The sequence below is a fragment of the Ambystoma mexicanum genome, chromosome 10, assembly GCF_040938575.1.
Source record: "Ambystoma mexicanum isolate Mex_15411 chromosome 10, UKY_AmexF1_1, whole genome shotgun sequence".
In the NCBI taxonomy this organism is placed as follows: Eukaryota; Metazoa; Chordata; class Amphibia; order Caudata; family Ambystomatidae; genus Ambystoma; species Ambystoma mexicanum.
Genome location: NC_090932.1, coordinates 126,230,388 through 126,258,275, shown reverse-complemented (window position 1 = coordinate 126,258,275; position 27,888 = coordinate 126,230,388). Strand labels below are relative to the sequence as shown.

Below are 27,888 nucleotides of genomic sequence, written 5' to 3'. Positions count from 1 at the left end.
CACCAGACTCCATTATCGAGCAGTATTCCCTGCTCTCCGAACTGTTGGAAGTCAATTTGCTGATGATGTTTCAGCACTTAGTCATGGGCAGAGGGTTTCATGGCTCTCTCCTCCCTGCTTCCCAGCCCTCATTTCCTGCCTGCCCCGAATGTCCTCCCCCTCTTCCTCCAAAATGCATTGAATCGGAGTATGAGAAATTAGGAAACTTACCGAAATGTTGCCTTCATTTGTGCGCCCCTGCAGTATTTTGTGCAGCTTTGGGGGCACACAAAATACTGACTCCCATCACTGCCCCCAAACAGAGCTGGAGTTGTGGGGGTGTCCCCCGGTCTCCTTGGGTGCAGTAACGTGAGTCGGGGGAGGGGGGTTGCTGGGGTGTCCCCAATTTACCATTGTGGTAAGCTGCGGAAAAGAAAAGCACCCTGCAGCGTCAGCTCTGACCCATGTTAGTGGGAGGAACTGTCATTGCAGAGGTGTGCCGCCATAAAGGTAAGTGGGTTGGGGAAGGGGAATGCGGGCCAGGTGGGATGTGGGCCAAGTGATTGGTGCAACGCACATAAGATGCGTTGCACTAGTCGAATACATCTCATATATTCCTAATGCATAAACTGTACTGTAATGACATACTGTACCAACCAAAATGTCAGCTCTATACTTTGTCGAACTCATAATGTACCTATGAATGACTATATGCCTGTAACTAAGATTTTTGCAAGTAACAGCGCCACAATGCCCGTGGGTTACTTGCGCGCTATATAAATATAAATAAATAAATCTATCTGATCACTGCGCCACGCTGTTAACATTTTTGTCGGCGCAGTTACAGGTGGCGCAGTGATCACATAGGTTCAGAAATTATCCTACTTTTGGAACGTTGGTACTGTTATTTGTAACATACCTTTTAAGTAGCACTTCCAGAAAGCGGCTATTCTACTGTTAAAGTTAAGTTTGACCACTTCACTGGTGTAAGGGCGTAGCCAGGAATTTACCATGCATCTGGTCTAGCATATCTTGAAAGTAAAGTGGCAGTTTTGACATCCTACCTCAATGTGGTACAATGGTTTGTAATGGGAAGACTGCCTTTGGGCAGCACTGGTGCTGTTGCATCTAAATGGAAAAGGAGTGTGGGGGCCCCTCTACTTAAAATGAATATGGGTCAAATACCCTGTTCTATGGAATATCCACTCGGGAGGATCTACAAACGCTTTTTAGCTCACTGCAGCTTTTACAGTGGAGAAATATCCACTTGCATATCGGTCTTTCCCCCCACCCACAAGTGCAGTCCAGCACCGAAATGCTAGGCAACTCTCCTCTGAACAAGAGTACCATCAGCAACCCCAGACATGTGTTTCAGCCTTGTTGGGCCTCCTCAGTGAGGTGAAGCTGAGCCTCTCTGAATGAGAAATGCCTAGCATTTTGGTGCTCGACAGCCCTTGTGGGTGGGACAAAGGTCTGATATGCAAATTGATATTTCTCCTCTGTGGTATTTTTTTTCACTTCATCTCTAAAATAAATGGCAGATTTTGAGAAGGTGGTTTAAAAAAAAATACTCTATTCCAACACACTCAAAAATAACGCCCTGGACCACATCAGAAAACTTTGCTTTTGTGCGTTGATATGCTAAAACTAATTTGACATTGATTGAAGGCTACCTTTTTATAGACCTACTTAATTATCACTTTTTCTTTTGACAGGGGTTGCTGGAAGTATGGCAACATTACTTCATGATGCAGTAATGAATCCTGCTGAAGGTACAGTTCTCTTATGTGATGTTGATGTCTGGCATGAATGACTCTTGGCGCTAAACCAAAAACAAATTAATTGCAAGGTACCAACATCCTCTCATGCTCTACTTCGTTCTGTGCTCCTTCGTTTATAGTTGCCCTTGTTGAGCTTAAGAGCAATGTTAGCAGCCAGCCACACTTTTATTTAGACTAGCTGGAGGTTACATTATTTGACAACTACATTCAGTAAGGAAAGGTATCCGATGTCAACCTTTGTGATAATGACATTGCTTTGTTTGGTGGGTCTGTGCAAGACATTTGGCATCTTACTCTTAGTTTTACGAGAGATGATGCTGCGTCAACCATTCAAATAAAACTGGCAGTAAACGGCTATTGAAGGCTGTGGCGAGTTTAGTTAACTCCCAATTTTGATATAAAGAGGTGAGCCGCATGGGACTGGGTTAGACTAGACACTGCCTATGTACCTTACAATATGTTAGATGGTGCAGCATATCCAGCAGCTCGCTACCCCCAACAGGGTGCAGCTTTACACCCTTGTTGGTGTTGACGATCACAGCTATAAGACTGTTCAGGAAAATATCGAGGATTTCTAACAAACTCTGGTACAGAATTCTCCTGTATCCTCGTAGAACTTTAGTATCTGGAATGTACCCAGAGCATATGGTATCACCTGTTCTCCATTGTGTTCCTCACCCTCTCTAGGCAATGGGGCAATCTGGTGTGACACGTTGGGTGCATCTCCTGAAAAAGCCTGAAGCACACGCACCCAGAATAATCTTCTTGAGTCCCCCACGTAAAGGGTTTGAACAACAGGAGACCCCGCAGTTGGGCTGAGAAGCAGCCAAATGTTGCGCATAATTACTCTGGAGCCGCCGAATGCCGCAGACGTCCGCACACAAACCAGATATCAGCAATGCTATGATCCGCATTTAATGATGTGGATCAAGCAAGTGGTGGAAATCACCTAATCACCCAATGCAAAGTGAGTCTGGTGGAAGGATATGAATTTGTTCGGGGGAAATGCATACTAAGGTCTGAAATAAAACTATAGCCCATGCAGCCAGTGCCAAGGGCTGAGACGGGTGAAAAAAAACAAGGTTAAAAGAAAAAATAAACTAAGTAACAAAAAGCTTGCAAAGGAGGGGGAGTTGGGGGCGTAGCTTTGAGGGAAGCTGACATGCAAACTCTCCCTAGCTACATGGGTAAGATGCTACCTGAAAAGAGGTAGTCCATGTCTTGACATGCCTACTGCAGCTTCTCTGGAGAGATTTACCTACAGAACCGACCCAGTGAAGAGTATGCTGCTGTGAGAAAGGTGACTAGCAAAAGAGTCTGAGGCATACAGGTGAATCTCTTCCTAAAGTGGACAGACCCCCTGGCAGGAGAGTGACCTAATTTGGTCTCCTGAAAAGGACCCTGAATGAGGGGTGTAGGAGGTGGGGGCACCATTTGTTCTGAATGCTGAAGAATCCTAGGGTCTGGGAGTGACCTACTACGGATAGCTACAAGGCTGAGGTGTATCCTAGGAAGCCTGAAACCTTGTCAAGGTCTTGATGTCCCTCATATTTGACAATGTTGGGCAGTTGGAGAACCCCACTTTACAATGATCCATCCCTTGCATTGCATTATGTAGGGAAGGCATGGTAGCACAAGTATGACACTGTCACAATGGATACAATTTGTAAATCCTTTATTGAAAAGTTTGTGGTTGGAGAAACTCCTATTTTGCCTTACAACTAAGGGAGTAGTCTCGACCATCAAATGATAACAGGCCTATGCTAACAAAAACCTAATGCCTGCCCTATCCTTTGTACAAAAGTGTAAAAAGGAGAAATGTATGCAAAGATAAAATCAGTGTTCAAAAGAATAAAGGTAGTTGAACCGGCTCTCTTCCTCACGTAAAACCTCATGGAGTAAGGCTGTCCTCGTAGGCACGATGACGCACTCTGGCCTTGTTTTTAACACTCTCTAAGTAGTTCCAAACCGTGGTTTTAGGCCTGCCTGACCTTCTACGTCAAAGTCTCTTTCTTGACTTACAAAATGTCTTTCCAACGTAAAGTTCACAAAGGTCCCCCTCTGCCGGGCTAAGACCTCTTCTGTCACAGTTCAACACAAACTTGTAAGGGGGCTTCCTTCCCCAAGCTTTTTGTACTTCGGGTCTCCCTCAATCGGGCACAGACCCCTTTCAGATGTCCAAGATTTTCGAATGTGCACGGCTTTTACTAGATCACCATAGGACCACTTCGACTCAAAGTTCACGTTTACTTTGCCATTTGCTTGACATTATAACTTTCAAACAATGTACCTTTCACCAACACTTTGGAATGGGCTACTTCCTTTCGCCAGACCACTCTGTTACGTAGTGTCGCTAATCTCACAGCTGCCTTTTACTTCAAAGTTCATTCACAGGTCTGCCTTTCTTCCCGTCTCATTCACACGTGTGCAGCCTTCACTTGTGATATGTCGCTACTTCATTCGCTTTAACACACACTGGTCTCTCAGGTTGCTTGCCAACTCACCAGCTGTGTGTGCTTTGTTCTTGTTTTGCTATTTTCAATTCGCCAGTCAAGGGTAGTACCAAAGGCTTCGCCCTGCTACCCCAACTGTGCCATTCTTCCGCGAGGGTCGCTGCGTCCTTGGAACACAATGTAATCTTCACTTGTGGGATCTGGCCTTCTCAGTGTGTCTTTCGCAGTCTGTCGAAGGCAACAACCTCCAGTAGGGAACCCTGGGGGTTTTCGACCCGAATTAGCCCTACCTTTTTATTCTTTTAAATGTTTGGTATTGAGCATGAAGGTAAAGGTAAATCAATCCAGAAAATGCCCATGACGAACTAGAATTAGGCACAAGTAGTCATTCCTTTCATGTTGACCAGGAGCTTTTGCTTTCCGTCAGCTGTCACAAAAATGTCTTCTTGTGAGGCTGAAGGAACATTCTGTTGTAAAGGGCTATGTAGGTAGGGCGCTTGAATATCGTTTGGTCCCAACAAAACGTATCTGGTGAAAAGATGCGCTCCTTTTTGTGGTGATTGTCCTGCGAGAAAGGCTGCAAAGGCCTCTTTTGCCCATTGATCGCTTGAATTTTGGAATGTTCTACTAAGTAAGGATTAGTTCCACCCTGCCCTAATACCGTCACAAGGGATTTCAGAAACATTTTGTCAAAGCAAAAGTCTCTTTCACTGTTTTTAATGCCATAACTAGTTTGTAAATTGGCCATGCGGATTAGCTGTCCTGTGCTTTGTAAACGTTACTAAGAATGTGGGTTCCAAATCAAGTCTACAGTTTAATCTTGCACTGCTGAAGAATCTCTTTGGTAAGTGGGCTCATCGGATAGGCTGCTTTCCGCACTGTTAGAGTGCTGTGGATGTACCAGTGACTTCAGGGGTATTCATGCTTTTTTATGCTGAGTCCCCCCTTTAATACAAATAGTCAGAGCCTCCCACCCCGACCTTAATAAACCTATTGCCACCCCAAAACACCCAGATTGCTTATATTTTCTATTAAGAGCAGAGTGTGGGTGCAGAGCTGGCTGTGCCATGTCCCCTAACTCAGAATCTTCCAGATTGCTTTGGGCAAAGAATGCTCTACTGTGTCTTGGAGCCATGGTACCTCAGGAGTGTTAAATAATAGGTACTAAAGGCTGCCAGTGCAAGAGTCCATGGGGTGAGTCACTGTTTTCAAACTTAAATTTGGAATAAATATAAGTACCAACAATGTATGACTAATCCTTTTCTGTGCGGCTCAAGTCCTTCTGTTTTTAGTCCTTGATGAAAGGAATCCCCTATTTTATGTGAGATTTGTTGTGCAGTATACCACGCCAGTTCCTGACCAATTCAGGTCCAATTACTTAACTGGTTCTCTTTGCTTGATTTGAATGAATAATACGTTGATTTTAATGTATTTTGAAATGGTCAAATGGCCTTTTGACATCGTTTTTTGTTTAAACGAAATTGTCTAACAATTGTTTTTCTTTTCCTTAATGTTTTCTACTCTGCGGTGGATCAAATCTTCCTCATCTCAAATCATATCTGCCTTGGTGGATCCTAAATTCCAGTTGTGAAGCAGAGGATGCAGATGTTCAATTCACCATACAAGACTGTCTTAAACTGCCTTCTGACTATAAAGAGGACCGAAGGATTGGGTGCATTTTACCGCAGCTACACTACCCAATTGACAATGAATATTCCCTTCCAAGCTATACACTTTATTACGTACGAATTCATGCAGGAGCAAATCAATCCAGACAGACAGTACAATCCACGCTCTCATATCATCTCTGGTGCCTTAGCTGGGGCTGTGTCTGCAGCAGCTACCACACCTCTTGACGTCTGTAAAACTTTGTTGAACACTCAGGAAAATATGGCGTTGAGTTCAGTGAACATCAGTGGACACCTCTCTGGAATGGTAAATGCCTTTAGAACAGTTTACACTCTTGGCGGCATCTCAGGATATTTCAAAGGCCTCCAGGCAAGGGTAATCTATCAGATGCCCTCTACTGCCATTGCCTGGTCTGTTTATGAGTTTTTCAAGTACTTCCTGACAAAGCACAAACTAGAGAAAAAAGCATCCTATTGAAGGACTGACCATAGAAAGTTAGTCGAAGTACAAGTTTCAGACATATGATATATGCATATAGTTTTTCCCAGCTGACATAGTGATATTGTTAATCCAACGACCATTGCGTCCGAGCCTGGATGTGGCAGTGGTTCTGCTTATCAATGGCAGACACTGCTAGATGTCCGGGTTAGGCAGCATACCGAATTTGGATTAATCTATTGTCTTTATGCCTTAGAATTTGTATCATGAGGATGTATTGCTATTAAAAGGGAGGAAGTTTGCATGGTCATTAAATATTTGTGCTATTTCCAGGTTAGGGATCAACCAGGTTTGATACAACCTTCTGCAGGTTTTATTAACCTTGAAGTGATGGCACAAGGTTGTGAAGCGCCTTACTCTGAATATTCCTATTAGCCATGATTATCATTGAGCTCTATTTATACTTAAGCACGTCTGCTGAAATCGCACATTAGTTTTATACAGTTGAAATGAAACTAGTGAACAAAATACAACTTCCATACATTGATTTCTAATACAAAAATACATGGATAATATTTATCCTTTATTTTTTTAATCTTTATGGTTGTACCCCAGCCAATCCTCGTGTAGTGTGAGCGATAGTAAAGAGCTACACCAAATATTTTTTCACTACCATAATGTCTTTAACCGTGGCCGGGAATTTAAAAATAAATTCTTGTGACATGTATTCTTAGAGTGATCTAAAAAGGTACATAAGTGGAGTTATAATTTTACAAGTGATTTTTATCATTCCTTGCATTGCAATCACTTCTATTTATTCATAATTTTAACCCTGCCTCATTTCCAAAGAATACTTTCGTGGTGCATTTCAAATAACAATGGGACAAGAGGTGCAAAAATGGTGGAAAAAAGTCTTTTTAAACACAGAATACTTGATGCATCCAAAATCTGCTCTTCCGTGCCCTTCTGAAAAATAGCTCATTTAAGGCACAGCACTTGAGGATAAAGTAACATGAAAGGTTTGGTCCAGACAGAAATAGGACGGTCGGTGGAGCTAAAGTGACAGGATACTCTGAGATTTTTGAAGAAATGGTTTAATAATTTTGATCCGAAATTAAAAGGGTCTTGGTTGCATAGGCAAGGATGTAATTGGCTTTTATGGTTATATTTTAAGTTTTTCTGGGATTTAGCTTGACCATTTTGCAATCCTGTTGGATGAAACCTATACAGTAACCTTTCGAACCCCAGCCTTCCTATAATCTATCTGGTCCATTTCTTGGGTTGCTCTGCTATGTTACCCATATGTTGTTAGACATCTCATTTGGACTTGTCTGCATAGTTTTCAATATTTTTTGTTCATTTAACCACTCTTCAATTTGGAGCCTGCTCTAATCCTTTGCCTAATAATTAATTGCCTTATTTAAACAGCAATTGCTAGCCATAGTCTCATGTGCGTACCTAGACCAATTACTTCTTTGTTTAATAATTGAAGACATACTTCTAGGGTGTTGGTCATCTTTCTTGAAACAAGCGTGTGTTCCAAATGGTAATCATCCAGTGTACAGACTATTCTACACTGATAAATTAGCTTTCTTACAATTCGATTGTAAACGTTCTTAGCAGAGAAGACATGGAGATGTTGGGCATGATTCCATTTCCCTTCCAAAGAGTTAGATGCTTCCTCCCAAACACAATCTAAACTGCTCGTGATTTGTTTGTAGTGAATACCTCTTTGTGTGCAAAGCATGCAAATTACACACACATATATTTGGGTACAGTCAGCAGTTCGATTAGTGTCTTTGTCTTTGTGATGGGACATTGTACACATACCCACATTTATCTTTCCAACTTAAAAGCATACACGCAGAATGCTGCCTCTAGGCAATCGAGCAAGTTTGCCCTAATCCTTTGGATATGCTCGTAATAACCTATAGTCCTGTAGAAAGACTGACATTTGAGTGTGCTGGTGGGGTGTAGCAGGGGGATTCCATGATTCTGAAAAGAACCTTGTCAACAAATGTGTTGCAGAGTTGTTGTCAAATAGCTGTGTGGGGCTAGTTCTCTGTGCTTCTCAATTGAATTGTAAAAGTAACATTGTATTGGTCATGCATTCTACATGCATTTCTTGTTTTTACTTCAGCTTCCCAACCAAGAATAAATATGGGGGGTGGGGTATAGGGACCTGAGCTTTTCGAAATGATAGAGGACAAGTATGCAATTGCATGTTTAATTTTAGGCCTAGCTGTACTTTGTGCGAGAGGAATGAAAGTGTAAGTTCATAATGAAAAAGATCTTCTCTCTTGGGTACCAGTTTTCAGTTCCGGGCTGTTTGAAAATGTTTAATTTGTAGAGCTAATAATGCCACCTGTGGCTTTCAAGGACTTGACGGCATTCCGACCAAGTACATTGGTCTTGCAGCCCATTATCAAGCGATTTTCACCTCAAACAATCCCAGATAGAAGGGGATTGTGTGTTGATTCACAGAGAAGGTTTCACATTTTCGCATCAATAACACCAAGCAGAGGCAACATCTAATGGCATAATCAGAGGACACTGTTTGGGTATTCCCCATCCTCCCGATTGCTCTTAAAATAAGCCAAAAACAGGAGTGTAGAATCTTTTTTGAACAGTAGTGAAGGATGTGTATCCACCGAAGACCAGTTTGCGATACTCCTCAGAGAATGGATATTCTACACTGCAAAAAGGCTACGTGAAAGTTATAATGCAGTCTGTTAATTCACAGTTAAACAAATACTAATAATATCTTGGATCTTACAGGATTTGACACTAGATGTAATGTTTGAGTGCTGTGGAGGTGCAGCACCTGTTCACACACACTGCAAGAGATTCTGATGTTGCCTCATCCTTTGTATCAGCCACCTTAGCGCTAAATCTAGTCTTCCTGGCAGTTGGAGCTTAAATGCTAAAGATAAACGTAGGATTGCATAACTCTGGGACAGTGTAATGCATGAGAGACTTGCATATAAACTTTGCACTTGGAATTTCCGAGGGCATTCCTTCAAACACAAAAGTAAACCTTCCTGCCCCAGGATGTTCAATTACAACTATCAGGTTTGTGTCTGCCAGACGTTTTCTGACCCTGTTAAAGCTCTCTGCTGGGGTTGCACACTTTCTCCATGTACATCTTACAAAGGAGACAGTTGAGAAGGTTAATTTGTCCTCGCGATACGCTGGCCATCCCTACTTAAATCTAGCTATAGTCCTCATCACTACAAAGAACAGAGAAGACATTCTGATTTTTCTGCTGACTTTAACCTGAGAAGGCCACACTTTTGTGCTTGGTGTGTCGATGGTGATAAGCATGCAGCATTTTAGAGAACCCGCTTTTACTCTGTGGCAGAAAGAGTGTGGAAAAAGCTGTCCCTCAAAAGGAGAGTTTGGATGCAGAGAAAAGGAGTCCAGCAGAATGCTTGGATGTTTTTTCAGTGCATATTGGGTTTCCTACTGGTATGATCTGTTCCTAGAACAGATTGACTGGATATAGTCAAGCAAAAACCCTTTCACCCACAGTTACCCGTTAGATCTATGTTGAAATATAGCTTCCAACAGGCTATCGGCCATCTCCTTGGTTATGATCAATCAATGTAGTCCCAAAGTCCCAAAACGTTTTCCAAACTCTGGCTGTTGAAGTTTTGGTTTTAGTGAATGTCGGCTGAAAACCAAGTGTTTCTTGATTCTTTTTACTTTTAGCCATCCTTCCTCTTGCAAATATCTGTATATTGACCTCCTTTTCTGATCTGATTAGTGTGAACTGCAATTTTGCAAACATTGCTATATCTCTTGACTTGTGGAATGTTTTTCATGTGTCCACGCCTGTTACTTTCTGTACTAGCTTCCCATACCGGTGGGAGAAGTGCCCCAGGACTGTAGCGCTAGTGCTCTCAAACACGAGGAGATGCCATGCCCATGCTCCTAACATCAGGGCAATCACTATTTCAGTTGATCAACTCCCTCAAGAGCTCATGGAGAAAGGAGCATGACCTGGCCATTATATAGCCATTTGTTTACAATTCCGTCCTCGAGGTAGTACTCCAATGTCTACACAGTAGCTTGCAATTTTTGCCCACTATGTTGTGGACTTAAGGCCTGTGGTTACTTTTTTGGTTTCCATATATTTACAAGGCACAACAGTTAACTTTGCTGTGCCTTCTAAGCATATGGGAATCAAATAGCTGAAGCCTTGTACTTTCTTTCTGAAGTCCCCTATGTCAAGAGCGAGGTGAGAACCTACCTTCTTGAAAGGGGGCCCCGAAAATGACATTGACAATGTCAATGCAGTTGCGAATTTTCTTCAGCAAAATAGTGGGATCTGACCAATAGAAAGTGTTTAGCATCTTAGTAAGTTCTAGCTGCCACACACTGGCTGGAAATCAAATATTGATTTAAGGATAGTAGTGGTTTGGTTTTGACTTTCTCTTCTGTTGGCTATTTTGGAGGTAAACCTAGGGGAACATTTTTCATGGTGCTTTCGGGTATACTGATACGCATTTTGTAAATAATTGCAAGGGTTTCTTTTGGTACCTTTTGCATGTGTTAATGAAGTTCACATAAGAGTTTACATGTCGCAGAAAACACTTTCTAGTTTTTTTATTGGCATACTTTTGGGCAATTGTTTAATTCAGAGGTGGGTTGTGGCAATTACTGTTGGAGATTTTACACCATGCCCAAATTAGCCAGTCACTTAATTAATCTGATTTGTTTCTGGTTGAAGAGTTGGCGAAATGGATCTGAATAGCCCTTGCATTCCTGAAGTGGTGGCTTAGTCCAAATTCTTTGAGAATGATTCAGTATGTGTTAGAGAATTTTGGAGCAGTTTTCCCTTATTAGACAGATTCCTGATTCTCTAGATCTGGAATTAATTTACACTTTAGTGCCTCTATAAAGTTCAGATGATTGGCAAAACCTGGATACATTTTCATTTATTAGTGCAAATCCTAATTTGCATTCAAGAAAGAGCTTTAAGTACGTAAGCTTTACAAGTGTCACTATTTCTTAAACATTAACGTAGGGCAACATGTATAAGATTGCATTCACCAAAACAGCACCATTAGGTTAATTTACCCATACATGCTGTTCTTTCCAACATTTTTAACATATTTTAATGCCTCAAGCTATTTAGCAGGTATAAGATATGCCATCTTGTGGATCGATTTAGAGTTTTAGGTTTGCTCTGGGGATGATTACTTTCTTTCCAGCTCTAATCATCAGTAGTTTACTAACCTGTTAGAAGGAAGTCTGGTTTGAGACACTGAGCGCTCCAGGGCATTGCCTGCGTGTGGTCATGGATTTATTTGTCTCACAATATACAGATAATTGAAAGGAATTGCTATAATAGGTTGGTGGACGTGCCTTCCTTCCTTGCAGATAATCTGATTTTTGAAAAGTCGACATGCAATGTGAAATGCAAATGTATTGTGAAGCTCTAGTAGTGCAGAAGAACTGTGAATGTATATAGTGTTCAGTAGAGAATAATCCATGATTTATTGTGGGTTGACATTTTATAAATGTGTACTGTTTCAAAATATTGTTCCATTAGAGAGTTTTGATATGAAGTGATGTGCTCTTAAAACAATGAAAGCAAACTTAAGTCTACTTATACCAGGCTTTGGTTTCTGGCAATGCACTTAGTAAATCAAAATATTGAAACAGGACTAAAAGGTAGACATTGGTCCGAAATTTGAGCAATTTAGATCCACAGCTCTGCTAGGAGGGTATTGTTTTGCCGACAGGATTGAAACAACTAATTGAAACATACAGGAGGAATGGGTAAAAAGAGGTGGCGATGGGGAATAGCATAGGGACAGGGAGTGCTTGCGGCGGGTGGGGGGGGGGGGCACTCCCCCAATATAATGAAAGCAATATTCAATGAGGTTTTTTTCGATTGACATTTTTCAGCAAAAAATCCATTGAAAAACTCCTGTGCCGAAATAAACCGCTGGGAGAAGGGTCTTTTGGTAATTGAAAGGGGCTGATATTGATTGGGTTGGTTGATGGGCAACCATTAAGATTTATGTAAATGGAGGGAAGATGTGCCCTTGTTGCTTGACTTCAGTAAGGCGTGTTATTTTTTTTTATTTGCAGAATGATGTTTAGCAACATACAAAGTATAGTGCATTAACATAGTCCAGCCGACATGATACTGAAGCGGTGACCACTGACGCGCAAAGACCAGTTAGACGAACAGGCAAATAGTTTTCATACCTGGGCTGGTAAAAGTAACTACTGGCCACTGAATTCACCTGGGAAGAACATGATTGAGGGGAGCCGTTTAAAGACATGGTTCTCAACTATTTGAGAGTGAACCAGGCAAGAGCCTAGTCAGTCCGGCAAAAATGGCAATGTAGAAAACGCATGCCTGCCCTGCAATACTGGATGATGTGCTTTTTTGGGGTATGCATTTCACCCTGTATGAGGTCCAAATATGTTCTGTGAAGTTCGAAACTTCTCAAACGTCTCAGAATGGTGGCAGTTGGTTGACTTTGCCAAAATATTTCCTTTATAAAATTCTGTGTATGCCTTCATGTGTTGCATGGTGCACATGTAGATGGAAATATATCATGAATAGCGGGCGGCCAATTCAATTGTGGCAACACCTGTCCTGTAATCTTCATCCCATCAATGATTTTTCTCTTGCTCAAGCAAGATGTTGGTGTCTAATGAAATAAAATTGAAACACTGCTTTTCTGCAGGCTTTATTCGGTGATCGCCATGAACATGTTAGAAACATTCTTGTTAAGTGTCGCCCTTTTCCTGACGTGATGCTGCAAAGCCTTCCCGCAATTCTCATGTTTTTGTAAAGTAGCGCTTGCTGCATGTTTCCGACTGTATATGATTGAAAAAACACATTTGTAGCAGTTTTGGTCAAGGGAATTTGGCTCACTTCATAATTTTGATGTCCATGTTATTCACCCACGAAAAAAAGGTGGCATGCTGCATGTAAAGGATTGTTCTTACCTTAACTCTGTACCAAAAGAAATCTGTAGGACTGTTTGTTCAGCTAGGAATAGTTCAAATGGCCTACTTGCTGAAGGTTTGTAGGTCTCAATATCTTTGCTCGGCAGATAAGATAAGGAATGGTGCTCTCCTTTTCCGTTTGCTCTTGTTCCAGATGATACCTTTTAGTAGTGCTTCAACAAAGTAGTGACACCACGCAACTTGCCTGGCCTATCTTGTCACTGCCTTTGTGTAATCTAGCCATCTGCCCAAGGAACTCGATATATCCACCACTGCTCATTTGTGTTTGAGGAAAGGTCTGTCATCCTTGTTTATGTAACTTTGCCTTTACGCTTTGGCTATTTTAGTTGAATAAGACGTGCCCATATGATACCACAACAATATTTTTCTGTTTCGCAAACAATTAGCGTTAGCCAAGAGATACTCCATTACACCGAAGATACTCTTGCAAAATATGAAAAGCTTCAGCCAGTTTGTCACATGCTATTGAAGGGACTGCCCGTTATTTTTCAGTTAAAATCGAAATGCTGTATTAACTCATGAAGTGCTTTTGAGAATTGTCTGGGAGCACACTTGCCAGTGAGCCCCTTGCTAATGCAATGTTTTTTCCTCCCTGAACTTTCAGTTGGTATGGCGCTTGTTTGTAGCAAAGGGACCCATTAAGTCCTTTTAAGAAAAATTAGTCCTTCATTCTAGTCCTGAGATCCTGCATGTCAAATCTCAATAGATGCATATTTGTTACATTGTTGGGATTTCAGCCTTTATGAGCAAGTGCATCACTCAGTTCTCGCTTGACAACCTGAAAGCAATGGCAAATGCATGTTTCAAATGCAGCTGTAACCACGAAGAGCAGTTGTATCAGTCACTCCAAGTGACGGGCAGTGTTTTACGGCATATATGTAAAAGACTTTTGCAGAATTTAGTCGAAACTGATTGCTTGGTCCATCGTGTTCCCCCTTGAAAATAATACTGGTGGAACAGGAGACCAAAAAGTTCTTCCAGTGGAATTTAGTATTTGCTTCCATAGGCAGAACATGGTGGATAGTGTGACTTATCAAATGCAATGTAAACCACAGCATGATCTGTCTATTTGGTGGTCAGGCATGTGAACCTCTTCTGCTATGTGACTTTTGTGTGTTTACATAGGGCTTGTTTTTTTGTTTTGTTTGTAGTGCTGGTTTTTCGCCTGGTGCTCCAATTGGCATAATTTACTTGACATGTGTGCAGCCCTGTGATTATGAGGAGTTCTCCTTTGGTAAGGTTATACATGCTACTTTTTTCTGACCCACCGGTTTGTGTTGTCTAACAGAATTTTGCATAACCTCCAAAGTCGGGGTTCGGTAATGCTGGATGAAGGTCGTTGACTCCACCACATGTAATCTACAGTTGGGTCCAATATGCTGGGAAGGAATGGGATCTATGCTGTTAATAAACAGTTAGAAACCTAGTCTTATTTTACTGGTTTCTTTTGTATTACCAGTTTGTATTGTGAGCAAGACCAGTCTATACAAAAAACCTATTCAAATAAGTTGTAGCATTCTCTGCAGGTCACCCTTCCATGGAAGCCATCTGAAATCAACATTCACTAGCCATGCTTGAGTGTAGTTTAATAGCTGTACATTCAAACATTGGTTTCAAATTCAAGCTTATCCTAGTGCTGTCATGTCTTCTAGTTATTGGTGTTCACTGAATTTGGAAACTTTATATTCCTGATCTATATATTTCTGCAGTACCTGTGGTTGATGGATTTAAACATTCAGCTTATAGTTTACATCTTTACATTTGTGTCACTTAGGCATTATATAGATTTTACATTAAACAAGAATTTCGTTCCTTCACTTCATTGGAAACCTTTTATGATGGTTTTCAGCCTTTTACTTTCCTAGCATAATGGAAAACGCAGCCACCTCCATAACACTTTTCTTGTTTGGATAGTGCAGGCTGGTAGAAAAGCTTGTGATCTTCATTCGAGTGGTTCTACTCCATGGAAGAGATCACAATTGGGAGGCAAGGTTTAGCCAGTGACCCCAGCTACTTTTGCCTCCTGCCAACAGCAGTTAATTTGCCAATTGAATTTGGCACATAAAACATTTTATACATCACTGCCTTTGTTCGAACAGAAGGGTGCATTGCTTCCACATGCATGTTCTCGTGCAGATCGGTGCTCCTCAGTCTCCTTTTATGTCACACATGTATATTCCTAAAAACTAGTTAATTTATAGGAATAAGCGGCATGTAACAGACTAGTTTGGGTTCCATTTAATTTGTGCATGTTTTATTCAAGACAGTTTGTAGCTTTGGTCTCTTTAGTCCTCTTTTCCATTTATGCTTAAACAACTGTTTTTGTTCACATCTTGATTCTTCCATTTGCCATTTGGGCTGTGTCACTCTAAATGCAGTTAAGGCAAGCACTCTGAACACTGTTTTTTAGTGGTATTTTCTAAAAAAACAAACAATTCTGTCCATGTGAAACATAAAACGTCCTCTACTCTGCCTTTTATAAATGTATAGTTCCTTTGGTATCTGTGTGGTTTTAAAGAGGAGGTTCCTTTTGTAGCTTTCTGTAATATGAGGAATTGCACAATTAGTAAATATTTTGGTGCAGTAACTAATTTGTTATCAACAAATGAAATGCATAGAATTATACTTTATCCAGCTATCCATTTCGCCAATTGAAGGCCGGAATATACATTTGATGAACCATGGAAGAGAATTGGATGGACAGATCAGTTCCTTTTTACTTTTTTTTTTTATTAGATGGAATGAGCCATCTTCATTACATCCTTATATTGATGAACTTAATGGCAATTCAGTTTTCCCTGTTGCAAATTTGTTTTTGATCGGAATGGTCATAGTGTTCTTTAAAGGAGGAATTATTTTTTAAAACAATCTCTGGCACATTAAAAAAAAAGTTATGGAAGCATTTACAGATTTTACAACTCACATTGGTGAGAATATATATGTATTTAGAGGTGGTGTTTGCATCTGCAGCGCTCTGCAGCACCCTTGGCTACAATTTAGCTGTGCAGGTTTTTTTTAGAATTTCTATTGTGCAGATTTTTCATAATGTGTATTTTGTTTTTCCTTCATGCCTGCTGGTCATTGTGATTTGCATACTGTGCAACCTTCTTTCAAACTACACATTCTTTCTCTGAGCATTTGTAAGACTGCTGCATCATCCAGGTATGGTATGTTGACCTATAAATTGCCATTTGCTCATACGAAGATTATCTTGCCACATTCTCCAGAAATAGTTGTTCTGGAGCAACTTTCATTCCAATAAGAGTTTTATCAAGGTTGAGGAAACTACGAAGACATTACCGGTGCTAATCAAATGTATACCTTAAAAGAAATGTCCTTAAACATTGTATTCTTCAATTATTAGAAATCCATTTTAAAAATTCTCATTCTATGGTTTTTAATGCTCAGTATTCGCTGCTTTTAATCAGTCTTTCTTCCGATTAACCCAACGTTGAATATTTAGTACAATTGCACCTGCAGTTCTAACTGGGTTTTCTTAAAACAGTCTTCAATTGTAATTGTGGTTAACTCTTCTGTGGACCCTCTTTATGGGCACTCCAAGTGCTTAAAAGCTGCTGCAAAGCTGTACACACAACCACTTTTTCTGAATCCATAATGGCGTTAATTCTCTAAGGCACGCAAGATGGCATTCAGACCACGATTCAAGTTGTCCCTTATGTTTGTATTATTTATATTTTATATCCAGTTTGTTTGGATTCCAACTGTTTTAAAATACTTCTTGGAATTCTGTCCTCATGAATTATGTTCCCTTGTTACCGGGTATTAACTTAATCCAGTTAAATCGGATTTGTTTTTCTAATTAACAGTAGGCAAACAGATAATGTTTTATAGAGGATCGGCTCTCATGAAAATGGTTTCTCAGTTTCTTGCTTTGCTGCACCTCTTAGCCATTTAATTTTCCCAAACAGCTCATCAATGTACCTTTTTAGTTTTTGATAGAATTGGATAGATGGGGCTGCTGCATTTGTCTGTAAGTGACTAATCACTGCATTCCAAATGTCTGCGCAAATACTTTTACACAGGTGCAGTCCCTCCACCAGCCTCCCCACCCAGAATTTGTGGGAATGACTGAGGGGGGGGGGGGTCTTAGAGCACACCCGTAATTTAATAGTTCAGTAATTGGATGTGGCAGTTTCAGCTATGCCTGGACTTTCCTGTCTCAGGCCAAGCATGGGCGAAAGCTCAACGCAGACAAGTCTTCACTCTTTTTTGTATTTCATTGTCTCGATGTCAATGCTCTTGCAAACCATATCTGTTTACATTACTTTTACATTTCTACCATTGATGCAGGGGAAACTAGAAAATCAATGCATTTGCATTGAAAGCCCATTACTGCTCACTCGTGACAAGCACCCACTAGGCTTCATCTGGGAGTGTCAGGTGGACACCCAACACTTCTATATTACCAGAAGTGCTGTCTGTGTGTTCACATCATCCTTAGCGCCTCCACTCCCACCTCCCCCATACGCCAGTCCCATCTATGAATCTGAGGACATGCTCCGTGCATTCTTTGATTTACACCTCTGTAAATTAGTACCTTTGGGTATATGTAGATAATATAACTGATCTTAGAAGCAGACCCTTGCTTTTTGTACTTCATGAAAAATGCTTTTAGAAAAATCAATAACATTTGAACAACTGCAATCGTTCGGAGCACTCCCAATTATAGGATGTCAGCAAGATACACAATATGTATTAGATCAATCGCAACTGTTTACCTATCGAGGGGGTACTTAGGCTTGTAAATGTAAGCTTGTTTTTAATGTAAATAACTGACTTTACTATGCAGTGATTTCCATTGGCAGCCTCAGTGAATATTGGCATCATTTCTGAATTCGATTTTAGTTGAGAGTTTATTTTTATCAACAAATAAGCATTGTTTTATGTGAACACAAGGTATATTGCTGCTTTATGTCTGCCGAAACGCACAATATTTTTTTAAGGGTAAGAGATGGAGTTATTTTTAAAGAAATAATTTTTTATGAATGTTTGCATTTCTTAATTTACATACTTGTATTTAGAAATATTGATCGTAACATTTGAAGATGAAAAGAATTTATATATTTAATATTACAGAAAGTTTGTTAATACATATTCTGCTTCAGTTATAAACACTGGAGCTGTGTAAAATAAAATAATTTGTCAAATCCTTTTCATTGTCTGAGGTTTTTTGTCTTTTTGTCTTTTTTTTTGTTTTTTTTGTTTTTTCTTTTCAGGTTAAGCGTCTCCGTATCTGGGATACCCCGTCACCAGATCACCTAGTTATAGTATTCTGCACCATCGCGACCACAATTTGCAAGCATAAAAGACATGTTTTTTTTTAATACACTGTGATGCATCAGCTGCAGTGACCTGTTGCTATGTTTAGAACTTGTCAAGCTAGTTAATTGCTGAAAGGTGAGGGAGGTTGTTGGAGTAAACTGTGGGGAAGCACAACTATGAGCATTTACCCCCACCCCCATCCCGGTTCTTCATAGAATGGTGACCCCTTTGGCCCACTGTTAACATGGTTTGCCCCAAAACACAGGTCATTGCCTCCACATTTTATTTAATTATTGTATGTTTTTATTTTTTGTATCCTGCATAGTCGCACAGCACAGGCACATTTGAAGCGTGGGGAGGGTGGGGGGTTAAAGATGAGGTACACTCACATAATATCACACAGACACACAAGCCTTTGTGGAAAAGAACAAAACGTAGCAAGACTGGTAGTATGGTCATGCAAAGGTGCATTCTCACAAATATTCGCAGGACAAGCTCACTTTCCTGGAATGAAAAAACAGAGGCAGCAATAGAGGAGAAGGGTTCTTAACAAACACGGGTGTGAGGGGCATACAAGGGACTGAGTAGTGCAGGTTCAGGCACACCATGTGTGAGACTTGCTTTGGCCTAGTCCAGTTAATGCAAATCCCCCCCTTGAGTAAACATATTGCTTCTGGACGCCTTTTAGATGTTTTCTCTTTTTGTCTGTTAAAATCAGTCACTGTATTCCCTTTGGAATAGCATTGCCCCCTCCACACTCTCATCCCCACACTCCCGTACATACCCTCCGGGCACCCCCAAAGGGGGGGACCATCCCCACAGTTTGTAAAAGATTGGTCTAGTCTGTCTATGAACCATGTCGTCTGTCTCTGGCACGTCTGCCTATGCCAACTGACCCCCCACTCCACTTGATCCTTCAGACAGACTTACTTGGGTCTGGCTCCTCAGGATCACCCAGAAGAGGAAGTTAGATTTATTGATTAGAATTTTTGTTCAGCTCTACCCATAGAATCTCGGAGCGCCTCCTCAGTGAAGGTGTTTCACAACCGTATGGCAGCATTACTGGCGTTTTGGGAAATTCCTCTTCCACGTTTTTCTCACACTGTACCTGTGGTCCTCTCCTCAGTCCTAGTTGTGAGAAGCAGGGTGCTCTGGATTCCATCAGTCCTACCTGAGGCCTTGAAAATCTGGCAAAAACCCAAACCACTGTGGTCAACTGAAGGTTGGATGTCCGCAATAGACCACTACGAATGTGTGCCGCCTCTTTTATTCCAGTCATAGTGGCTGCAATGCTGTACTCTGTTGCAACTTCACCGGGAATGGGGTTATTCCTTGATTCTGAAGAAGGAAGAGATTCTTGATTCAGTAGGAAAGATCTACCAGAATGTTTCTCTTCATCTGTCTGCTGGGCTTAGTTTAAGGCTTTACTAGCTGCAGAAATCTGAAGCTCGGAAGAATGCTAGCTGAGTTTGAGAAATCCTTTCTCCTAGACAAACGGGAACAGTTCAGCTAAGGGGTCTTGGAAGCCAAATAAGTGGCTCAAGACATAAGTCTGCTGTAGCCAACATAGAAATGGCTGCATGGGGTAATCTCCTGGGTACTGATGTATGGAATGTTGCTGAATGACGCCCACAAAAATGTGATCCTGGCAATTCGGAAAATAGCTTTGACGGCATCCATTTTGTTTCATTCATCGACCAATGCAGAATTAACAGAGAAAATGACCTGCGCATGCACTGGTCATGCTCAGTAATGATCGTATTTACAGCGGCACAACAGTGCTGAGAATTGTATGCCTGATCATTGTGGAGCTTCAGAGTGTTTCAGGCTGGGCAACCGGATAAGTCGGATAGCACCCAAAGAAAGAGTTTGCCATTTCCAAATGGTGCTTTCAGGGCTTCCTCATTTGAGCAAACATTTTAAAAGAGTGACATAGCAGTCAGCCTCTTGATCTGTGTCTGGAAGTAAGCAGGGCCATCTCATCAGACTCACCTTCCTTGCCCCAACCTCCCCACACACTCCTCTGATCCAGATTGGATCAGCCACTCCTGGAAGGACAAACCGGTGCTGGAGCAGTGGAGCAAGAGCTGTGTTCTGCTCCCAAGGTGTTAAACATGATGATGGCTGTAGTGGCTACCCATGTATCTGGCTGCAGTGGTTTATCTGCCCGTACATGAATGACTGGTTGGTTCAAGCAGCCAACCCTCATGTAGCCACCTACTCGCTTCTGACCCTTTTGGCTCGCTTATGCGTTTCTCTGAACCAGAAATAAATGGACCGCAACTGCTTCTCCGAGCTTGTGCTTCGTTGGCTATCACTGGGAAACTGCAGCGGCTTAGTTTTGCCCTACTATGGAGAGCGTTGTCATTGGATGGTGCTCAGCTGTCTCATGCTGAATCTTTCAATAACGAGCCCTTTTTCTCCCTGCTTCCAATGCCATCTTCATCCTCCCCTCTACTATTACCTTCCTGTCTGACCTTGCTCCCTCAGCAAAGGCTCACAATCTTGCTTTCCTCTTGGAAAGCAACCTATGTCTGCAACAATTCATCACTACCACCACTACTTCTGCTGCTTGTATTCACCACCTCAACATTCAGATAATTCATCATTTTGTTACTTAACTCTCTAAACACTTTAATCTCCATTATCATGCTCCAGCCTACTCCTTGCCCTTCCTCTCTACTCCTTCCTCCCTCTAGCTGAAGTCCACAACTTTACTACCTGCGCACTCTACAACCTACCCAGATTCCCCCCCCCCCACTTCTTTCTACTGACAATATGCTGGTTGGCTTTCCATGCACAACAACTCTTCAAGTACCTTCTAGTCTACAAAGTGATCAATGGCCTTGCTCCACAGTACTTGTCTATCTCAGTCTACTCACCATCTCGTTCCCTCTGATCCTCGGCTGGATTCAACCTCACTGCCCCACACCCTCTAGGTGCCTCCTCTCTCTTCTGCTCTTTCGCTCTACTCCACTGAAACCCACTGCCTAAAACAATCCAAGCCAGGCCAACTGTGGAATTCTTCAATGCTTGGTTTGAACTTCAATTACTTGCTAAAGGGGAGCTGCCCTTATCCTCTTCCCCCAATCCACCCAACCGGACTCCACCACTGCTTCCAGTGGCACTTGATACTCTAATTGTGTGTATTTAAATAGTGTTCTTCATTTTGAAGCACGTGTTACCTAAGCCACCTGTTTTCTTATATTTTCTTTGCTATTTGTTTTGCTTGTCCCTGTTTTATGACACACTTTTCTACACCCTCTTAATAAGGCTCACCACTGGTTTTCATCTTTGTGCTATTGTATAGGCACCAATTGTTGGAATTCCTCTGCCGTCTGTAAATTATGGCAAGTCTTTTTGAAATTGACATTCCTGTTCTTGTATTTTTTTAAAAAAAAGAAATACAAATGCTCAATATGATGGGCAGTATTGCCTGACTTAGACCATCGCCTCACTTGGATGTTCCAGAAACACCTGGGCCTTGAGATTCAGTGCTGTACCTCATGTTTGGTGAAAATGCTGGAGTCAGGCGTGTTAGTCTCAATTAAAGAGTATTTCTATTGTACAGAAGTTCCCCGCTTGCTAGTTTGGGGAGTCATGGGCATCTTTCAGGTTCACAATAGCTGTCCTCCTTCAGAAAGGCAGCTGCACATCGTGTTACAATTGATGGTGGACTACAGTGACCGGAAGGGCTTCCTAGCAAACATTGCAGGCCCAACTGCCCTGGCACTTAACACAATCACCACAACAATACTTCATTTCAGCAAGCAGAGGGGTCTAGCTAGTTCCCACAGCAGTTCCTTCTGGCTTCGATCTTTGAGAAGGCTCTTGTGTGCAGTATTGACATTCAAGCCCTTCACCTTTTGAGGGAGCTTAATACAGACAGACTTCCTCAGCAGGTTGGTGTCGGTCACAGATGGGAACTTCACTCAGAGGTACTTTAGAGAGTTTTCATGAAATGGGCGTTTTCATAATTTGACCCGTTTGCTCATCTGGAAAACTGCAGGATAGCTTTGGAGGGCTTGTTTCATTATGTGCCACTTTCTTTCTCTGGTCCACAGGATGTCGTCATATTTTCAGATTCTGAGCATTGCTTTACGATTCTATACTCCCTGGTGGCCAGTCATGTTGTAATCCTTAGACATCATGGCCTTGACTTTCGTCCCTCTTCACCTTCTTTAGAGGACGGACCTTTTGTCCCAGAAGGAGGGAATGATTCTGTACCCATTTGGTTTTAACGTGGCCTCCGGATTACCTCCCTTTTGAGTCATGAGTATCGCAATCAATTTGGAAATATTTTCAGAGTTGGAAATTGCTGGGAGTGATTTGACTCCTGCTTGTCATCCAGAAGAGCCTGGCTAGCTTGTCATCAACTAATACAAGAAGCTTCCTTTTGACTTTCCAGTCCAACCAGTGCCATATACGCCTACCTATGTTGAAATGTGAATACTTTAGCATTAAGGCACATATAGAAGGCATTTAAAGCATAATAGCCCATGTACAATGTAGATCCAGGCCAAATAGTGCATTTGGTATTGAAGGTATGTGTTTGGCCCACTATACACCAGCTCCTGTTTACTAGTTGATGCCCGATACCCAAGAGCTGCTTTTACCTCCTGTTCATTAAATTCTTATTTTGATCCTTCTAATTGCCTGCCAGGAAATGGCGTACTATAGCCCAGTGTAAAATGAAATAGTCTAGATTCTGCCACTGGTACCTGGAGTGTAGCATTAATCTGCTTAGCTGTCATTTATCTTGCATCGGACAGCAGATCATTTATTCCGGGGCTATCTTTCAGAAGCCCTTGCAATGGTGTATTTCACACTCAACACCAATAGTTAATCAGCGTTTTGAGGGACTGTCGCACCTCCCCTCCCTCTTTTTTTTTTTTTAACAGTCCATAGGCCCTTCAAACAAATGGCTCTGGGTGCAATCAAATGTGCAAGCATGTATGTATGTATGTAGAAGGGATATAATGGCTGGGGAGGTTGTGGAAGTTTACTTGGTAGATGATAAACATGATCATCTGCATGATACATGGTACACAGGATGGCTAAAGGCAAGGTACCCCTCCGATTGCAGGGCTATTTATTATGGACCTTAACACTAGAGAGCTTGAATGGGCATTAATGACCAAAACAAAGGTTATGCTGTTCCGTAGTGCTACAGACGATGCATACTGCTGCTTGCAACATGTTCCGCTCTCTGACATTTAATTGGGTATTGCTATCAAAAGGCTGGAAAAAAGTATGAAGAAGCAAAGGCTTGTGCGTGGCTGCTGGACCGACAGACAAGTGGGTGCTGAGCTATAAATTTGTCAATAATATGCAGGTCTCAATGAGGAACCCCGGCATAGCAATGGCCAAAACGTTCTTAGTGGACAACTATATACCAATCATAAACGACCATGAGTTATCCTCTCGCACCTGAATTATATCTTTAGCCTGCATCGCATCTAGATAGGATTGTGAATGTTAGCATATGCCACACTTAAATGAAACTGTGAATGTTACCAAGTGCCACACTTGGAGGGAATCATGATCACTAGCCTGCCTCACATCTAGATGGGATATTGAAGATTAGCACGTGCCAAACTCAGATGGAATAGTGAATGATAGCAAGCATCACACCTAGACATAACTGAAAGGACAGCAATGCCAATTAACCGATCCACTAACAATTTCACCCCTCTGCATACACCTCTCAAACTCTGACCATATACAACCACAAGCCTACAACACAGCAATTGGCACAAACTTCACTGCAACAACAAAACAAACCACACATAGACTCGCACAACAGCACACAACGACTACCGACCGAAAAACACCCCAAGCCCAGTCAACGGACCCACTGGGCTGAGGCTGCCAACAGCCTATCTTGCTGCTCTCTTGCACTTTTCCAGCTTATTCCCACTAACTCTCCCCCGCTTCCCTTTTTCAGAGCACCAGGGGACCATTCTGGTGGTGATAGTGCGCGATACAAATATCCTTTAACATAACATTAAAAAATGATGGAGGACTCGAAGTGGATGAAAATGATTTTTGGATATAACATTGTATCACTGCAAGAAAACCCCTTCATGTAGCTCCATTAGAAACCTTTATGTAGCTCCATTAGAGATTGATGGCTATGTCTATGGAAAATATCCATTGAGAAATAAAGCCAGTCCATCTGGTGGCCTCATCCTGTGGCTATCCGACAAATGATCTTGGGGAAGCAACAGCCTTTTTATTGATTGACCGACTATCTAGTGTGGGGTGGAGAAAGTTGGGCTTGTGAATTTATTTGTAACATTTTTCTATATGGCACAATCTAGGTTGGTGAAGAGGGTGCTTACTAGTAGAGATAATCTATCCGATTTAGGGCTTCTTTTGAGAAATGGAGGATATTTTAGATTATGAGTTGGGTAATCCCTGTGTATTATAATTATGAGGGATTTCAATGCTAATTTGGCGATTTCATATTGGTTTGACAAATAGTGGGACTAGTAGCGTGTGAGGTGGAAGAGAATGCAAATCCCTGACCAAAGGACAACACATGTGGCGCATCCTTTTTAAACTGGCATGAGGGCCCTATATGCAAGATCAGCCTCTTGCTCACAATACTTTTGCCCCCATACCACCCCAGCCCCCTTCCCCCAAACACCTATGTGAATCCCTGATTTATTATAGTTGAATTACTTGGCATCATGGCACAGATTGAAAGATTTTTAAGATGATCCTAATAGACCTTATTTGAATTTTGAAAGGCTTCTTGTTGTGGCAAGGAAAAGGGATAATCATGAAATATTGGAGGCCCTGGAAATAGTTGGATCCCGAAGAAACATTTGGTGACTTATCTGATTATGTTAGATTGCTATAGGACGGTTTCATGTCTTTCCATCATTTTGTACTTACTGCTTGGGTTTTTATCCAACAATTAAAACAGTTAATGCCCCTCCATCACTCCCTCATTTTGCACCTGGCTGCATCTTGGAACGGGGTCCCCTCCCACACCCCTGCCACGTCCCAGGCACTTGCCTTTCTCTTGAGTGCCACTCTGCTTCTTCCTTTTCTGCCTGATGCGCACTGCCCTCTACATGCCTCTGACCCACCCCTAACCTCCCATGTGTCGTCACTCGTGCCTTGAAACACTTTTGTATAGGTGTGTTATAAATGCCATATCCTATCACTTTCCTCTCATGCCAGCAGATTTCTGTCATGCTGCAACTGCGGAGTGGCATAGGCCTTCCATGCCCCCTGTTGTACAGGTTGATGAGGGCAAATCTGCATTGCATTGACAGTTTTGGATAACCGCACGCAAGCTACGGAAAAAATAGTGATCTATGGGCAATCAGTCCTATGGGTGGGGAATATATTTTCTTTGTGCCACAACTGGGCAGGGGATAATGGAGGCAAAGATAACAATGAGACCCAAGCCTGGGCTAATGCCTCTTGCATGAAGGCAAAGGGTACTTTACCGTCCGCTATCAAGGATATTAGCGACCCTAGCATAATTGGAGATCTGCAAATTTGCTATAAAAAGCTCATGACTAATGCTAAGAATGCCTATTCTACGTTATTTGGTATTGTCTTCATGAAGCTAGTCTATAAGAACCAGACTGAGTTTTGGGTAGTTGTATTTAGGGTCTTTGGCCCATCGATGTACATTGAGAATAGGATTAGGCACTTGGTGTTGAAATCAATTTGTCCCTTTTTTTATCTAGAAAATAATTTGATGGATAGCTAATTTAGCATTGACAGGCAATGCCGACCTTTCTCCTTGGAGGAATTCCTCTGGAAAGTAGCTTCCTGATTCACTTTTTGTAACTCTCCTTCCCCTCTGGACCACCTAGTATACCAAAATAAATAGGCCTTACTGATAATAGATCAGTAAGGTAGCCATGGCCTGTCTCCAAGTGGGTAACGTGTTATTGTGGATCAGACACCCAAATGTAGTGACAAAAAGTAATACTAAGATTTTTGCAAAACATCCAGATTCCCATATCCCCACAACTCACCTCTGTGGGAATACCCTTACTTTGGTATACTGTCGGCATATGTTCCACAGAATTTATCTGAAGGGAGCTAGCAAGTCTAGAGACCTCCTATGACTGGTCACATTTTTGTTCCTTGTCTTAAAATGTGATCTGTGCAGGTTAGTTGCTCATTAAACCTCATCTCTAAATGGTCACATGGGTTTTTCATGACCTCCCAGGGATATTTGCATGCACCTCTTCTGTTTCCTGGGGAGACATATGACGTTGCACTTTGTTGCATTCACCTTTTAGGCCATGTTATGTCATATGTTCAACATGCTGATCTACCAACAACTGCAGGGGATTAATGGGTCCTGATGATCAGTACAGCGTCATGCACATAACTTAATACTGGGATCCTTCTGCCCCGCAGAGTGGAACATCTGTACCTGAGGCTGCTTAAAAGATAGCAAGGGAATTAACATAGAGGGGAAGCAGAACGGGTGCATACTAGGGATGTAATGGTACACCGTTAAAGATACCGTCAACATCTTAATTGAACAGTAATAACTGTCACTTTGTTTATACCGTTAAGTGTGCTTTTCAATCTGATTTGGAAAGGCTGCAGTAAGCAAGTGCTGCACAGTCTTGGTCTTGCACTTTTAAAAAGGGTAAGATGATTGTTGTGCTGATTTCTGTTGTAATTGAAAAAATCAAGTTAAAATTGCATTATATTGCACACGTTGTCTTATTCTTGACACTATCTTTTTATCATTTTTGCACTTGTTTGGCAAAGAAGAGCATAGGGAAAGTGAGGCCACATTAGTAAATGCAGCTTTGCTGCTGTGAATGCTTTTTCCTCTGTGATCAGTAGAGGTGGGTCAAAGATCAGCCGACTTTGCGCAAATTGTGTTGAAAGCTGCCCAGTGCTTGAACTTTTGTGTTCCCCATGCAAAGCTGGTAATGATGAGCTGACTGACTGGCTCTATAAGCATACCAGAGACTCCAGTTCACCAGACCTGGATTTCATGGGCAAACTAGAACAAAGTTATTTTGTTTCAGGCATTATTTATTTGAACGGCAGCATACAGATTTTAAACTGTTTCACACAGTCATGCTGCTTCGCCCTACAGATCAGATCTTCTATGTACATTGTCCCAATGGTAAATTTGCAATTAACAAGACCACAGGGACATCACAAGGATGATCTGAGGGCCTGAACTGAAAGTGAGCATTTTATTTTTCCTTTTGTTTGCATGTAAACAAATGTAATACAATGTTTAGTGACTTGCAAAAACAGTGGAGCCAGGAGCACTTTGCTTAGCAACCACTCGGCCCGCAGGAGCAGAAAAGCATCGATTCAGC

At 41.7% G+C, this 27,888-nt stretch overlaps 1 protein-coding gene across 3 annotated transcripts in view; it reads left to right on the top strand.

Annotated features, from left to right (window-relative positions):
- SLC25A37 (solute carrier family 25 member 37) overlaps positions 1–18,449 on the top strand; it is a 119,289-nt gene extending 100,840 nt beyond the window's left edge. For all 3 annotated transcript variants that reach the window (XM_069617604.1, XM_069617606.1, XM_069617605.1), the window contains 2 exons: positions 1,695–1,751; positions 5,799–18,449. In XM_069617604.1, the coding sequence (XP_069473705.1) occupies positions 1,695–1,751; positions 5,799–6,319 (578 nt within the window). In that variant the 3' untranslated portion in view covers positions 6,320–18,449. The remainder of the gene's footprint in view (positions 1–1,694; positions 1,752–5,798) is intronic.
- Positions 18,450–27,888: the final 9,439 nt, after the last annotated feature.